Source organism: Genypterus blacodes, unplaced genomic scaffold (genome assembly GCF_046128005.1).
Source record: "Genypterus blacodes isolate CSIRO-AG114 ecotype Tasmania unplaced genomic scaffold, CSIRO-AGI_Gbla_v1 ptg000039l_1, whole genome shotgun sequence".
In the NCBI taxonomy this organism is placed as follows: domain Eukaryota; kingdom Metazoa; phylum Chordata; class Actinopteri; order Ophidiiformes; family Ophidiidae; genus Genypterus; species Genypterus blacodes.
This window is the reverse complement of record NW_027466852.1, coordinates 4337501-4354419: the sequence shown is the minus strand read 5'-3', so window position 1 is coordinate 4354419 and position 16919 is coordinate 4337501. Positions and strand designations below refer to the sequence as shown.

Sequence of the window (16919 nt, the reverse complement as noted above, 5' to 3'; positions counted from 1 at the left end):
AGCACCACAGCAGGTTATGTTAAAGTTAATTCTCAAGCAGCAGTTGTTTAGACTTACAGTGATTTCCAGGTTTCCTCCTGTGCGTGTGTTGATGGTGAGCTTGGCCAAGCCGTTAGCTGCAGTGAAGCCCTGCACGTTGCCTGGTTCCACCAACACTGGGATGCCATTTGCCGGACTTTCATCGGGATTCAGAACTTCAACCTGGCAACGGGACACAAACAGATGCTTACACCTTATGTGTGTGCATTTAGATTTACGTGATCTGAGTTTGTTCTTGGATTAATATTTTTCACGTCTATTCATCATTTCCTTAAAGTGAGCATTTCATTCTTCATAGATGACCTGAGGGGAAAAGAAGTTACCCACCGCAACATTAAAGGACATTCCGGGTTTGAAGTATTTGGGTGTTTTCTTGAAGTGGATAGTGTAAGGTGACGTGACAATCTGGATCCCTCTCATCTCTGCTTCCACCATTTCACCACCTGTGAGAAGATACACACACGATGACCATCACACCAATTCCAAAATAATTCACACACCATTGGAAACATCCACATGAATCTCATAATAACTGTACAAACACACACACTCTCTCTTCTCACCGTTTTCTGTCAGCACACTGACAGCTACATATATGGACTTCCCCACCAGCTCCTGGATGTTAAAGGTCTGTGTGATGTGCTCCCTCTTCAGTGTGACATCACTTTCACCTCTCGTGACCTAATGCCATCATAAAAGTAGTAACTTTAAAATTTTAAGGTTTACATTTACATTGCGCTGTATCTCTTTGTTAGGTTGATGTGAATTGCTTATTGCAAAGTCAGAGTGGTTTAACTCTAAATATCCCTATTACATGTGAACAATACAGCCGCTGGAACAACAACAACAAGCTTATAATGTTTCTGTTGCCCTGGATTGCTCAGGTGTACCTAATCACCTGGTAGCATAGAACGTCTGAATGGAACAATCGGCTGCAGTAACTACAGATAAGATGATAACAGCTAAATGATCGACCAGGAAAGTGTTTTAACAGATTGACCCGTTAACAGACCAATAGATAAGTATGACAACACGCTGACCTGTGTTCTCTGTAGAGAGCCGGGAAAGCTCTTCTTTTGCTCCTGATCCACAAAACCAAATACCACATAGGCTTCACCATCCACCGGCTCACCAAACAGGTAGCTGAAACCACACCATAAAGCAATCCAAATGAGAATCCAAACAGACATTTCACTTTACTTTGTATTTCAAATTTCCCCTCTGTTCCAATCCAAAAAATTAAAACCTTCACATACGTAGCTTGAATGTTGACGGCAAGGTCTGGGCTGTCCACATAGAAGAAGTGTTTCGCCGTCAGTTTGACCTCAAAACTGGGCAGCACTGAAATAGTGAATGTTTTTAGTTAACTAAATGATTGATAACTTACTGTTTGAAGTGGATCATATTAATTATGTTCCCATTTTAAAAGTGTATCTTTTCTGACTCACCGTATTCTTTAACCTCAAACTCTGCAGAGAAGCTCTGCTGTGGATTGTTGGGGAATTTGGCAACTAAAGTCCACAGTCCAAGACTAAATACACACACACACACACACACACACACACAGTGAGAAAGAGAAACAAAAAGAGAGAGAGAGGGTAAATTAGAAATAGAAATAGAAAGAAGTAAAATACTCCTGAAATGAGCAAGACTGACACCCATTAAGTTGGATTAAAATATCATTCAAACTTAATGGCGTGTACATTTAGACCAAACGGGCTAAAGAGAAAAACCTTCAACGCCTGCCTTGAAATGCCGGATACATAAAAAAGATCAAATCAAGTCGAATAAAACCCACCTGGCGATCTCAGGGATTTGATAGTCTCCACTGTGGATGCCTGATTTCAGAGAGGCACGCTCAAATGGTAAAATGATGCCGTCCGGGGTCTGAAAATAAGAAACATTGAACAATCATATCCACCACTTGACCACCTCATCAATTTCAAAACAAGTTTGATCTAATCGTCATTCTGTTCTGTGAAATATCTGTGTCATTAGCTCCTCAGATGACACGTGTTTTGACTTTTGACTGAAAGACTTTTCCAGGTGCCTTGGGTCCTTTCCCAGCTTGAGTGTTAACATGAAGATGAAGACGATATCCTATTTAAAATCCATGTGCACTGAAATACTGTATATGAGAAGAGGATATACTGTATATCTATGCGATGGATGTATACAATGTGCTTATAAATGATACAGTACCACAAGCTCAATGGCAATGGAAGCCTCAGTTTGGCTGTTTTCCACCGTCTGCACAGGCTCCATGAGTGGTGTCACTGCAAACATCCTGTAATAGACTGTAACCAAGTAGATTTGGACTTTTAAAAACCCATTTAGCAGTAACATACAGGGGTTATTTGTATTGTTGGAGGCAACCATGCAGTGTAACAGGGGTCGAGGTAAAGAACAACCACAAAGTATCACTCCTCAAACAGAAAGGTAGTCAAATATCTTGTAAACTAATGTAAATAATAGATAAATGTTACATTAAGTCCAAAATAGTGGCATGTGACGACCAAACCTTTTGTGTTGGGGGTGTAGATGGTCTTGTCGGTCTGGATGAAAATGTAGCCAGACTGGAAGGAAACTAAAGCCACCGTCTCCAGCAGTCGATCAGGAAACTGAGCTTGCAAGTACACATACTGCTTCCTGTTGGGATCCTTACTGAAGTCTGCAGTAGGGATCTGAAGCCAGTATGAACAACAGAGTTTATATCATCTATATTTATGGATACAAATATATTACATTACATTACATTACGGTCATTTAGCAGATGCTTTTATCCAAAGCGACTTACAATAAGTGCGTTCAACAAAGGTAGATAAAAGAACTTCAGGTCACAAGAAATCGTTAGCGCATTTCCTTCCAAAACTAACATCTAAGAGCATTACTAGAGCTAGAGTAGAAGTGCAATAAGTTAGGTACTATGATGAATGAGAAAAAAGGACAAATTAGAAATGACAGATTAGAAGACAAGAGCATCAGAAGAGCTAGGACAGAATAGGTGATGTCCTAAGAGGGATGATCCGGGTAGTGTTTCCTGAAGAGATGGGTCTTCAGCCTGCGGCGAAAGATGGGCAGCGACTCCGCTGTCCTGACATCAGTCGGGAGATCATTCCACCACTGAGGTGCCAGAACAGTGAAAAGCCGTGACCGCGTCGATCGCAAGCAGGGGCCGCTGAGTGCCGGGGCAGCCAGCCACCTGGAGGCAGCAGTGCGAAGTGGTCGGCCGGGGGTGTAGGGCTTGACCATAGCCTGGAGGTATGAAGGAGCTGTTCCTTTCACTGCCCTGTAGGCTAGCACCAGAGTCTTAAACTGGATGCGAGCAGCTACAGGGAGCCAGTGTAGAGAACGGAGAAGGCAAGTTGTGTGGGAGAACTTGGGGAGGTTGAACACCAGACGAGCAGCAGCTTTCTGGACGAGCTCCAGAGGTCTGATGGCGTAAGCCGGGCGCCAGCAAGGAGGGAGTTGCAGTAGTCCAGGCGGGAGATGACACTAGCCTGGATCAGCACCTGCGCTGCCTTGTCGGTGAGGAAGGGACGAATCCTCCGGATGTTGTAGAGGAGGAATCTGCAGGAACGCGTCACCGAAACGATGTTTGCCGAGAACGACAGCTGGTCGTCCAGGGTCACACCCAGATTCCTCGCAGTCCGAGTAGACGTCACCACGGAGTCATCTATGGTGATGGCCAGGTCTCGGTGCGGGCAGCCCTTCCCCGGGAGAAACACCATCTCAGTCTTGTCCAGGTTGAGCTTCAAGAGGTGCCTTGACATCCACCCCGAGATGTCTGCCAGGCAAGCAGCGATGCGCGTCTCCACTTGGGTGTCAGAAGGAGGAAATGACAGAATCAGCTGGGTGTCATCAGCATAGCAGTGGTAGGAGAAGTTATGGGAGTGGATAACAGAACCAAGAGATGTTGTATAGAGGGAGAAAAGAAGAGGGCCCAAGACCGAACCTTGCTGAACTCCAGTGGTGAGCCTACGTTGCTTCGAAACAGAACCTCTCAGTGTTACCTGGTAGGAGCGACCTGTCAGGTAGAACGCGAACATGGAGAGCGCAGAGCCAGAGACACCCATCCCCTCCAGGGTAGAGAGAAGGATCTGGTGGTTCACCGTGTCAAATGCTGCAGACAGGCATAGGAGAATCAGGACAGAGGAGAGAGAGTTTGCTCAAGCAGTTTGGAGTGACTCGGTCACTGCCAGGAGGGCCGTCTCGGTCGAGTGGCCCACCTTGAAGCCGGACTGGTGGGGGTCCAAAAGGTTGTTCTGGTGGAGGTACAGGGACAGTTGATTGAAGACAGCACGTTCAAGAGTTTTAGATAGGAAGGGTAGAAGGGATACCGGTCTGTAGTTCTTGATGTCTGAAGGGTCAAGAGTTGGTTTCTTTAGAAGCGGAGTGACTCTAGCAGTCTTGAAAGCAGAGGGGAAAGAGCCAGAAGCCAGAGACGTGTTGATGAGGTGGGTCAGTTAGGGAAGAAGATCCGGTGCAGCAGACTGAAGGAGAGAGGAGGGGACATCGTCAAGAGAGCAGGTGGTGGGGCGGCTAAATGTGATGAGCTGAAGGACCTCCTTGGCAGAGAGGGGAGAAAATTGGGACAAAGAGGGAGGTGGGGAGGGAGAAGATGGAGAGGGTGGTAGAGACAGGACTGCTGGGGGGTGATGGAAGGAAGATCGGATGTCGTTGACCTTCTTGTCGAAGAAGTTGGCGAAATCGTCTGGGAGGAGAGAGGAGGAGGGAGGAGGGGTTGGGGGTTGGAGAAGGGATGAGGAAGTTTGAAAGAGTTTTTTGGGGTTGGAAGCAGAGGTTTGAATTTTCGTGCAGAAGAAGGCAGCTTTAGCAGCGGAGAGAGAGGAGGAGAAAGAGGAAAGTAGTGATTGGAAGGCATGAAGGTCCTCCAGGAGTTTGCCATTCCTCCATTTGCGCTCAGCCGCTCTCAAGCTCGGTCTCCGAGTACGCACCGAGTCCGACAACCAGTGGAGTTGGGTGTGCAGGCCTGGAGATAAGGGGGCAGAGATTGTCCAGAGAGGAGGACAAGGTACAGAGAAGAAGATCAGTGACAGTGTCAGGGGATAGAAGAGAAAAAGATTCAGGGGCAGGGAGAGCAGAGAGAACAGAAGAGGAGAGATCGGTGGGGATGAGAGAGCGTAGATTGGGACTAGAAGAAATCATGCGGGTGGGGGGAGATTGGGTGGGAGGGGAGGAGAGGGAGAGAGTGTAGGACATGAAGTAGTGGTCAGAGAGATGTAGAGGAGTGACAGAGAGGTCAGCGCTAGAACAATGCCTGGTGAAGATGAGGTCCAGTTGGTTGCCAGCCTTGTGGGTAGGAGGAGATGGGGAGAGAGCTAAGTCGAAGGAGACAAGAAGAGAAACAAGAGGGTGAAGTTTCTCAGTCTGGATGTTGAAGTCGCCAAGAAGGATGAGGCCGGAGCCGTCGTCAGGGAAGTGAGAGACAAGAGTGTCGAGCTCCTCTAGGAAGTCCCCGGAAGGGCCTGGTGGGCGATAAACAACAGCAATGGTGAGCTTGACCAGATGAGAGACAGTGACAGCATGAAATTTAAAGGAGGAGGGAGAGAATTTTGACAGGGAACAAAGAGAATATGTCCAGTCTTTGGAAATTAGCAGGCCAGTAGGCCTTGCAGCTCTGGGAGTGTGAGAGAAAGAGTACGCATCAGACAGAGCTGCGGGCGTGGCAGTGTTTTCTGGGGTGATCCAAGTCTCTGTTAGAGCAAGAAAGTTAAGGGAGAGCACGGATGCATAGCCTGAGATGAACTCAGCCTTCTGTACAGCAGATTGGCAGTTCCACAGCCCCCCTGCCACCACCTGCTCAACATGAATAGAGAGAGAAGGATAGATAAGATTGGTCGGGTCACGACATCTGGGTCTGACCCAGTGTCTGTGTGGCCGCCGAGAGGAGAGAGTGGGAATAAAGCACATGGTTAGTAGAAGATATACAGTACAGTACATTACTAGGGGCCTTAGAGAAGAAGGCGGCCCTTGGAAGAAGTCGCACTTGAAAAAGTCGCCTGTTGCCTTTGTTCGCCTAGCCCTCGTTTGCCTTGCCTGGCGCTTTCAGAATAAAAGTTTAATAAAGACTGCTTCGCTAATTGCAAATTGTCTGCTAGGAGTGCAGGCCCTTCCCACAGATTTAACGGGGTACTTAAGGGTCACCTGGGTGAAACTCGTTACAATCAGAGACAGTATCAACAACATCAACAATAGCCTAACGTTTAAAGCCCTACTGCTAAGCAATCAAAGTACACATCATTTCTGTATTTAAATTTATTACCAAAATCTTTCCAACAGTCTGAAATTTGTTGTCATTGTTGAGGGTCACTGTAGTGGATACCAGCCTCTTGGCTTTGGTTGGATGGCTCAACACACTGATTACAACTCTGATGTCTGCACCAGTGTAGTCTTGACATTCCACAAAGATGTTTTCTGTTGCTCCTACCCGCAACAAGTTGGGGGCAGTCATCAGCTGCCTGAGAGCAGAGAGAAGGAGAGCCAAAGTGTTTGATTTTAATAATCACTACTTATCATTATTTAACCCTCAGTGTGGGTCCGTCGACCTGTTTGTGAACATGCATGTTAATCAAATACTGTGTGTGTGTATTGATCAGGAGGGACATCAGTAGGCACAAACATGGTTCTTAGACATGGTGTGTAACCTAATGTTTAGTGGCCTTGAGGAAAACTGGCAACTCTTTGGCTGCCAGCTGCCAATTCACACTTTTTGGTCCACAGGGGACTCAAACCGGCCATCCTCCGGTTCCCAGGCACTGCCAGTATGAATGCCAGTATGACTGTTTCAGTCATACTGGCTATTTCAATTTTGTTAACTTTAATGTACCCCCGAACAAGAACAAGGTGTGTCTACTTACAGAGGAGCCCCATCAGCCAGGTTGGTGATGAAGAAAAAGGCCAGAGCGGCCAGGAACCACCGCATGGTCCCGGGCATCCTGCTCCGTGACTCCATCAGTGCTGTCTGTGTAGCCTGTGGCTCTCCAGTGACCTCCTTTTATCCATGTCCCCCCTCTGTCCCATCAGTCTGATCCCCCTGAACCTGGCATACATGTAGACAGGCGTGCAAACCAAAACAACACAAACACACAATTTCCCATCAGCAGTTGAGTAACTGCTTTTTTCTGATAAACGTTATCTGCAGTTTTTAGTATAAACAGCAGAAAATCAATGATAGATTACAAGTTTCTACATTTCTGACCTCATACATGAATAGTTGTAGTTATTTTTCAGATGTATTTATGGTAATGTCAAACTTTGGTTAGTAAGTTTAGTATCTTCCAGTCTTTCTTTTCTAATTGGGAAAAAAAAGAAAGACACATGAATGCTGTTAGTTTGAGCCGCTTGAATCACAAGACGCACACATGCACAGACACACACACACACGCATGCATGCACACACGCATGTGAAAATTGGGGTTGAGTAATATAACTGGAATAGTGCTGTTTGTTCTAAGTAACAACAATAAGGAAAATACACCAATCTTAATGTTCTGCTAAACGTTTTAACCCGAAGTTGCCCAAACTTTAGGACGTAAGGTGAATAAAGTCAACCCTAAGAGGCCTGGATGGTCAGGTGTGCAAGAAGAGGAGTCTGTGAGGAGGCATTCAAAGTATCAGCAGCAATACAATATAAGGCTCTTCACAGGATATTCACATTAAACCATCAGCTGTGTATAGGGTCAAATTGACCCTAAATAGTTTGACTGTAGCATGACTTAAGCATATTGTATAGATGTTCAATCAATGTTGTGTAACACCGTTAGTCTGACTTCAGTCCAACCCATTACCACAAATTCTTCCCTTAATTTTTAGAATTTAGGGCCAATAGACCTTGTTTACAAAAAAGTAGGTAACCTAAGGCAGATATTTGGGCTTCTGCCGCCCCAAAGCCCTGCATGTTCCATGGACCTGGCATCACATGCTGCCCATATCTTTATCCCCTATTTCCCTGGTTTACTCGGGACGTACTGTTTGAATGGACAGTGACCTTTGAAGGTGACCAGGCGCTCATCCACTGTCACATCAGTGCCTGGATCATACATCAGAAACAGGAGAGACACCCACTTGTCCCATACATCTGTGGTCTGTATGTTAGATCTATCAACTCATCGTTATTTCCCTCCTCTTCTAACCCTGAATCCTCCTCATCAGTTGATACTCCTTCCTCTTTATGTTCAGCATTGTCCTCCTGGTCATTCTTGTCCACAACATGGTTAAAAATCAGCTCAGGAGCCTCCTGTACAGTATAGTGCTTCTGCCTCATCTTGTGCTGCCTGTCTCTCTCAGACGAAAATGTGAAATACCCCAACACTTCTTGCTGCTGTCCCAGTGGTTCCCAAACTTTTTCTGCAGGGCCCCTCTTTTGTAAACGAAAAAAATATTTGCGCCCCCCCCAACGTGCGCACACACACGCAAACACACACAAAACAAAATAAATAATAAAGTGACAAATTACCTTTACAGTGGCATTATCGAAAGTCTAATGGTGTAATACTGTGTAACTTTTACTGTGTAACAGCATTTCTGCTTCAACAAATGTTTCGCCCCCACCTTGGGAATGGTTGACCACACACATCAAACATCAAACATCAAAGATGTGTTGGAAAGCGGTATGGTGTGACAATTTGTCCCATTGCACCACTTTGTGCTGCAGGTTCATTTTGATCCCAGAGGGCAAAGGGAGTTATAAAATTCAGTAAAACACCCATAATTGAATCAAATTACTTTAAATCATTAAGAGCATAGTATCAAACAACCCCAATTATTTTCAGACAATTTGATCAATAAACAACACATTTTAATGGCATTTTTTGTCTCTTCCACTTGCACGGGAAAGATGACATTAACAGTGAAGAAACCTATGTTACAAAGGACTTGCTGGTAAATGGGTTGAAAAAGGGAAATGTGTAGTTCCTGGGATCTGTTCGAACTCTTTTAGCCTTTTTTCCTCTCAGAGTGCTAAACTCCAACATGACATGACCTCCTCACCTTATACAGGCTGGAGGAACTGTAATGCATCTTTTTTCACCTACAACCGGTCTATTTGGACACGACCAAAGTTTGTTTGCTGAGTATCCCTGGATGTGTGCCACGCCAAAAGGTAAATGGCTCCCAAATAACAAACAGAGATTCTTAACTCACTCAAGGCTTTTTCTCTCTAATTATTAACCCGAAACCAGCCACTTTGTTGGCCTTTTTATCCAGCCAGACACAGACTTAGTAAACTTCATAGATTTGAGAGAGAGAGAGAGAGAGAGAGAGAGAGAGAGAGAGAGAGAGAGAGAGAGAGAGAGAGAGAGAGAGAGAGAGAGGAAGGGGCGGGGTAAACTCTCCTTCGCTGATTAGCTCAGGTGTACCACGTGACTCGGCTCATTTGCATATGAGCAGGCAGGTGAGGATGACGGCGAACCCTTCCACCTGTGCCGGATCGCACCGACTCCTGGATGGATTATGAGTTTTGTGGGTTTGTCAGATCCACCGGTTGTTTCCTCACAGTCACACAGAGCAGAAGACTCAAACATCTGCCGGTAAGTCCCGCTGAAACGATTTCATTCACTTCCGCCGAGGCACCACCTGCCAGTGTGTGTGTGTGTACGTGCTGCATCTGGATTATTATCAGTTGTTCGATTCCTGTGTACGTGGAGTGTTTTCAGCTGTCATGTCGCTGGTCGTGTGAGCGCGCGTGCGTGTGTGTGTGCGCGCGCGTGTGTGTGTTTGTGTGTGAGAGAGAATCCACTGGTCAAACTGGATCCGTAACATTCCAGCGTGTGTGTCCTGTAGCAGTGTAAGGTCTGTTGGGTGTGTCGCTGCCATTGGAATTACTTTATTGTGGTTCCTGGTGAGTTTCGACTGATCTAATCTTTTCTTATTAGCAGGACAGATCTGCTGTACAAATTACGTCAGATATCGTCTGTTGCATGACGACAAATGACATCGCTCTTATTTGGCTATGATCGTTAAATTTAGAAAATATAAGAACCAAAGAGCACTGGTCTTGAAAATTAATAACTTTAACAAAAAGAGGAATTCAATTTCATTCAGAGATGAACAGAGATCTGTAAATTCGCTGTTTGGAGAAGTTCATCAATATTTGATATTTATTTTTAATAATTTTAACCTGATTAATAAGTATAACATGTATTATACGTAGTACTATTATATGTATATTTAATTAGTTTTATGCTTTATTAAAACACATTATATTTAGTTCCTGATAGTAATCTGCCTCTGATATATAGTCTCATTTGCAGATATGTGCTTATCCAACACAACAATCAATAACATAATCGCTCAGCAATAAAAAACACCTTCTGTGGGTGTTAATTTCACATAGAAAATGACTTCCTGGTGTTTGTATTATGCTGCACTTGCTACTGTTCTTCATCTGATTCATATCTACATACACGTTCAAATTAGACAGCAGGAGGAATCCAGCAAATCATGTTCAAGTCAGAAAATCGGACATCATTTCAAAAATCTTGAAATACAATAACATACTAAAATATTACCTTACATTACTCTCAAAAGTGTTTCAGATGTGCTGGAACCTGTGCTAGCCTGCTTTAGACCGTATGTTTCTGCGGATACCTGAGCTGCTTTAACTTGGAATGTTGCTGTGTGAATGCAGTTTGAGTCAATGGATAACCGCTCATTAAACTGAGCAAAAAAAAAAAAAAGGCCTTTTCTAGCGAGCCACATGAAATGTTGACTAATCAGCTTTTGTCTTTGTTTCCCTATTATGCCGATAATCTCATACGCTAAGGAAATGTGCAGCCATGATCCTTTTGACTGACCTGTGATTCGTCCTTTATTTTCAGATGCCTTCCTGGTTTTTATATGCAACTGATGCTCCATTTGTCCAGATGTAAGCACACAGTCCTCGTAGCCGTGACGGATACATTCCCCCACTGAGGCAGGTGAGCTCAGACTCCACATTGTTGAATAAATGAATCCTCATTTTGCTGTTAAAGATCCAAATCTTTTTATTATTATGCTTTTTCCTATATGGTCAAGAAAGTATTCAAACACAGAAAATTATAATGCCACCAAATGTTAACCTGATGATATGTCTGAACCTGAAAGGCCAAAGAAGTATTGATAAGTAGCATAATGCATAACAATGAAGAATTCAAGCAGAATTTGGTCTTTTGTGGAGTTTGTTGATGACAATAAAAGGCCAATGTTTTCTCATTTGTTTGGATTTCAAATATCTCACAAAAATAACAATAGATCTGTGTGTGTGTGTGTGTGTGTGTGTGTGTGTGTGTGTGTGTGTGTGTGTGTGTGTGTGTGTGTGTGTGTGTGTGTGTGTGTGTGTGTGTGTGTGTGTGTGTGTGTGTGTGTGTGTGTGTGTGTGTGTGTGTGTGTGTGTGTGTGTGTGTGTGTGTGTGTGTGTGTGTGTGTGTGTCTCAGAGTTTTGTCACCATGGGGACAGAAGTGTTAATCACACCCAGCCTGTCGTTGTGCGTGTCCACCATGGTGTCCCTGCTAAGCCTGGCTCTGGTCCTCCTGCTGTGCGTTTTCGGGAGGAAGAGACAGACGGAGGGCACGTACAGGCCCAGTGCGGAGGAGAGGAAGCAGGTGAGAACGGCAGGAACGGAGAAACCCGGACTGCCGCTGCCGCTTCCCAAGGAAGAGAGGCTCATTTGACACTCGCACCCGCGTCACTCCGCTGTTACAGTATGGATGACTCCCGTTCATGAATTTATGCCACTGTCTCCCCTCCGGATATTCCATGTTACTCTTATGCACCAGGATCCTTAAGAGAACGAGACAGTAACACTTCAAGCCAGTTTGTGCCACAATGTGTTTTTAAGTCTGTTGAGGGTTTACACACACACACTCCTAAACTACCACCCAGACTAGTGGCAGAAATTTAGGTCAACATTTGGAATGTTCACTTGGTTTCATTCTGCCATGTAAGGAAACTGAGCTGGCTTATATATTGTATATGTACATTTTATTTCCTGTATATTTATACATATATAACATGTATTATGTTTCCACTCATGAAGGATAATGATTAAAAAACAATGAAGATGGCTGTAACGCACTTTGAAGATGTTGAGCTGTGAAAAGTTTTGAGTTCATAATAACCCCAATGTTTTGTTAAATAAACCTGCAATGTGCAAATACTTTGGCTCAAGTCTGTCGTCTCTCAGTGTAAATAAGTTAGTTCTTCCACGTCCAGGAGAAATTGGATATTTAAAATGTGCATCTTCTGACTTCTAGTGACTTTGGTTGGTTAGTGAGGAGCTAATGGGAAGCCTCCATCATCTGAAGAAAATATTACAGCTCAAATTTGTGTTTCGATCCTGAATTTTGGGTGAATGAAGAGAATATAGGACACCAATATAGAGCGAGCAGGGATTCAACCTCAGGACCTTCCTACTGTGAGCCAGCAGCCCAGCCCACTGCCCAACCAGAGGAACAGAAGAAGCATCTGTGATAAGACAATTCAATTGCTTTATTTGTCACAGGAAATGGTCACGGTAGTAGGTAAAATCTGGATTACCTGCCTCGCTTTTGAGTAAAGGCCTTCTCTGTGGTGCGTTACTTTTAATGAAATTTACAAACAAATTCAGTAAAATGCTCCGTTTTACAATATTAAGAAATCATATAAACATTCCAGGACCCAGCCAGCCTTCCAGTTTGGTCAATCAGTGGTGAAGGAAAAGATTCAGTTTAAATATTTGAAACCTCTGCCAAATAAACCTCAATCAAGCCTCAAATCTCTTCTTAAGTTCAGACACTTTGATGGGAGGAGGGTCTTCCTCTTCGGTGGCCTCTGAGTGGATGTTTGGAAGAGTGGGAACATCTGGCGGGTGAGTCTGTGCTTTCTCTTTGATACCCAACACGCTGCAGTCTCTCCCGGTCTGGGCTGAGCTCTTGGTCCAGGACTTCATCTGGGCTCTTTGGTCAGGGGCCTGCAGCTGGAACTGCGCCACAGCAGAGAGCACTTTTGGAGGAGGACCTTGCGTTTGTCCAGTCTCTCGCTCCTCCTCTCCCATCACTGCTCCTTCATTCCTGCTCTTGTAGCCCACGTGATGATCAGGCTTGGGCTCGGGCTCAGGCTGGGGCTCAGCAGTGACGTCTGGAGAAGCTGCGGGATTGTCATCCTGTCCATCCTGCTCCACCTCCTCCACAGTGCAGATCATTCTGTTTCTGTTTAAAGAGTCGTTTACATTGTTCCCATTCATCTTGTTCTCCTTTCCCTCATCTTCATCTTCACATGTTCCTTCCCTTATCATCTCTTTTCCCTCATTCTGATCCCTCTCACCTTTCTGACTTTCTCTCAGCTCTTCAATGCTCTCCTTCACTGGATCCTCTTCAGTGTCTACTTTCTTCTCCTTATCTACCCTGCTTGTCTTTTCCCCTACCTGTAGTTCCTCATAGTTGGTTCTGTCATCATCTATTCCTTCTCCTTGTCTCCCGTTGCTGCTGTCCTGTTCATTTGTTTCACACTCTGCAGGCCGGTTCTCTGACCCTTCCTCCTTTGGTACGCTGACATCGAGGCATGGCCAGTCACGCTCCTCTCCCAGGTCTGATGCCTCTTCGGTGGTTTCCAGGTTCCAGCTGTGCAGACTGCCGCTCCCACTGATGGACAGCGACAGACTCTCCTGGCTGGGATTGGCTGGACCACGCTGGAATACACCAACACCACTTGTGTTAGAGTCGTCAAGATTGCTTCCACCGTTGAATAATCTGAGAATATGTGACATCATTTTCCAGTACATTCCCCATAAAAAAAGATCATAACAGGGCAGATCAACTAAATATCTCTCAGCAGATCAATAACTTACCCACTAAGGGATTTATTGGCTATTATTACCTTTGTGATATAGTCGTGACTGTCAGGCCCAAAGAGATCCAGGCTGCGTGTCCCGTACAGGAGGCCACATTCACGAGGGTTTCGGCTACTGAGAGTGTCAAAGATCTCCCCGAGCAGATCCATCTCCTCCTCGTCACAAAGTGAATCTTCCCCGTTCTCTTCATCTTCATTCTGGGGACCAGCTCCAGGCTCAGCCACTGGCCCAGACTCAGCCCTGAAGCAGAAATAACAGAAGAAACATGCGTTATATATACAAAAAATACCAACTAGAACATGTATTGTAGTTTGAAAAACGTTTCTCTCTCACCCATCCCATGCAGCGTCTGTTAGGTCCTCTTCTCCTCTGGGAACCCTGAGGTTGTGCATAGGCCGACGGGGACGAGACTGAATGGAGGCGACATAGCACAACAAAGCAAACGTATAGCAACAAATGGGACAGATGATGGGAGGAAATGAGAACAGGATGCAGGACGGCACAGTCAAGCAGTATGAGAGGCGGATAAAGTCATGAATCAGGGTGGATGTTTGATGAAGGTGTTTGTAATGTATGAGTGTTTTCAATTGGTTAGTAGGGAGGAGAGAAAGGTTTCACCATTCCAAAGTGTTTCGTGATTGGCAGGCGGTTCTGAAGGCAGTCAGACTGAGAGCGGCGGTGTAACACAGATCCCCCTCTCTGCAGGGTGCGTTCTTCACTGTGGTCCTGAAAACACACACACACACACACAGAGGCAAATGAGTAAATAGTAATGGAGGTAACAGCAAAAACAGCGTCAATCTGCAAGTAACAGACACGCACCTTGTGCATCAGCAAGTCTTTCAAACTGGTTTTGGTGAGTCCTTTGGCCTGAGAGAAAACAAATCCATCACACATATGTTTTCACAATAAGAGCGCTAACCTGAAATAAAGACAATTCATAAGAAGAAGAAGAAATAAAGCAGCCTGGTTTATACTTACCGTCATGTTTGCTTTGGACTTCATATTGAGGATCAGCGCTCCTCCCCCTTTCTGTAAAACACCAGTATACCCACAGTTGTGCTAGTGACTAACTATCACACAAATGTTGTGTTTTAGAGAAATCAGAGGAGTCTCACCTTCAGATTACCAACCAACTGATGATAAGATTTGCCTCTTCCTACAAAATTGTAACAGAAAATGATGAGTGATGAGAAGGTCACACACACACACACACACACACACACACACACACACACACACACACACACACACACACACACACACACACACAGAGAAACACACACCTGCTGTTGCACACTGTCGGATCTCCTCCTCAAAGAGGTCATCTGGTTCCCTTTCTTCCTTCAGGATCTCCATGCGCCCATCAATAAACTGAAAATCCAGTAGTTTTAGTATATTTTTATATATAATAAGTACAAAATCCTCCTTTGAGTTAAAAATAATGATGACCTTTCCTTACTGGTATTATCATGTGAGCACAGCAGATCGCCTCAATGCAAAGTGTAGAGGACAGTATACACACATCTTATAATCCAAAGTTTTGTATTTGATAGTTGTCACCTGTAACTTTAATCTTTGTCTTGTTTCCTCTTCTGCATAGTTGTGTGACTTCATGGGTGAGCCTGGCAAATGGTGTTTGTCACACATTAAACCAGACCAAGTAACCTTCCTTTAAATATTTAAAAAGAAAATACAAAATCCCAAAGTCACGCTAATGCTTCCCTGTATCAAATATGACAAAATAACTATGTACTTGCCCCTTCAACATGCAATCATGACGTCATCAAATTGCAACAATGATGTCATACCTATACATGGCTTATGGTGACATCACCGTTGTAACTTTGCTAGGTTGATGACATCACTATTGTTTATTCAAGTAGCTTTCGAGTCTGACACTGTTGTAAGCAACATGTTTATGACTCTACATTTGACTAAATTTATAATAAAACAACTTACAATAATGAGTTTTCTGAAATATTCAAAGGAAAGTTACTTAATCTTGTCCCCAAGAAGTAACACATGTTTGTTGAAGAGGAAACAAGACGAAGAGCCACTGCAACACCTGATTAGACAGTCAGGAGTGTTTAGCATCACAGTTAGTTTATCAGGGACCTGATCAGCCAGCGTTAGATAAAGACAGAGGAGAATGCATTTACATTGTCTCTCCAGCAGAGGGCTACGCGTAGCACGACACAAGGAGTAACAAACCTGTTTGAAGAACTGTAAATGAATGGCACTTTGTAGAAACTGTCTCATACTGTGAGACTTGTGATTTAGAAACAACTCCTCCCTGAAACACATCTCGCCCTCCTGCAGAGAGAGAGAGAGAGAGAGAGAGAGAGAGAGAGAGAGAGAGAGAGAGAGAATGGGCAAAATGAAAGCTGTACAGTTTTAATCAAGATTAGATATCAAATACCCCAAATATCTGAGTATGTGACAGTGTTTGAACCTTGTGTCCCTGCAGTGCATCCTTGTAGCCTCCAAAGAGCAGAGCCTGAGCTCTGAGGAAGGCCCTGGAGACGCCACAGCCAGGAGACACCGCCTGACGCTTCAAACACACCTTCAGCACCGACATCTGGAAACAAAGTCACATTTACTGTATACCTGCAACATTTAGCAGCCAGTCTTATCCAGAGCGACTTACTACGCTGCTCAGTTTAACATCTGGATCGGATCAAGTGAGGACAAACTACCAAACTGCCCCGGTGACGATCTGATCATGGGAGCAAGAGGCACTACAAAGAGTCAAATTAATGCAAAACATGAATGTTGAATGAACGTGTTTACATTCTGTACTGTAAGAAGCTGCTAAGCAAAGTGTTGAGAGCTAAACCACACAAATAATACTGACACTCATGTATTCAAACCTGTTTTCCTTTTTGACTAATGATGCTAGTCATCCTTAATCGTTTAAACAGCAGCTGCAACACGTCATACAATTGTCAAGCATATAGTTTTGATTTGATTTTAACAGTGAGAATGATGCCGTACTACTAAGCTGGAGATATATATGCATGCTAAAATATATGCGTAAATCATATTGCT

General features: G+C 44.4%; 2 protein-coding genes across 4 annotated transcripts in view; both read right to left on the bottom strand.

Moving 5' to 3' along the window:
* LOC142996744 (complement C3-like) overlaps positions 1 to 16919 on the bottom strand; it is a 78508-nt gene that overhangs the window by 11254 nt on the left and 50335 nt on the right. Inside the window, exons 1-11 of one of the 2 annotated variants that reach the window (XM_076147797.1) lie at positions 6921 to 7027; positions 6326 to 6521; positions 2561 to 2723; positions 2242 to 2336; positions 1838 to 1926; positions 1488 to 1570; positions 1296 to 1380; positions 1080 to 1182; positions 603 to 720; positions 367 to 482; positions 58 to 201 (exon numbers count right to left, since the gene is read on the bottom strand). In XM_076147797.1, the coding sequence (XP_076003912.1) occupies positions 58 to 201; positions 367 to 482; positions 603 to 720; positions 1080 to 1182; positions 1296 to 1380; positions 1488 to 1570; positions 1838 to 1926; positions 2242 to 2336; positions 2561 to 2723; positions 6326 to 6521; positions 6921 to 7015 (1287 nt within the window). In that variant the 5' untranslated portion in view covers positions 7016 to 7027. Of the gene's footprint in view, positions 1 to 57; positions 202 to 366; positions 483 to 602; positions 721 to 1079; positions 1183 to 1295; positions 1381 to 1487; positions 1571 to 1837; positions 1927 to 2241; positions 2337 to 2560; positions 2724 to 6325; positions 6522 to 6920; positions 7028 to 16919 lie in introns of those variants that run through there. The other variant, XM_076147798.1, reaches the window with a different exon arrangement.
* dennd1c (DENN domain containing 1C) overlaps positions 12507 to 16919 on the bottom strand; it is an 8598-nt gene continuing 4185 nt past the window's right edge. Inside the window, exons 13-23 of one of the 2 annotated variants that reach the window (XM_076147688.1) lie at positions 16324 to 16449; positions 16083 to 16184; positions 15155 to 15242; positions 14987 to 15027; positions 14850 to 14900; positions 14691 to 14738; positions 14487 to 14594; positions 14202 to 14278; positions 13895 to 14108; positions 13443 to 13706; positions 13034 to 13227 (exon numbers count right to left, since the gene is read on the bottom strand). In XM_076147688.1, coding sequence (XP_076003803.1) covers positions 13177 to 13227; positions 13443 to 13706; positions 13895 to 14108; positions 14202 to 14278; positions 14487 to 14594; positions 14691 to 14738; positions 14850 to 14900; positions 14987 to 15027; positions 15155 to 15242; positions 16083 to 16184; positions 16324 to 16449 — 1170 coding nt within the window. In that variant the 3' untranslated portion in view covers positions 13034 to 13176. Of the gene's footprint in view, positions 13707 to 13894; positions 14109 to 14201; positions 14279 to 14486; positions 14595 to 14690; positions 14739 to 14849; positions 14901 to 14986; positions 15028 to 15154; positions 15243 to 16082; positions 16185 to 16323; positions 16450 to 16919 lie in introns of both variants that reach the window. The other variant, XM_076147687.1, reaches the window with a different exon arrangement.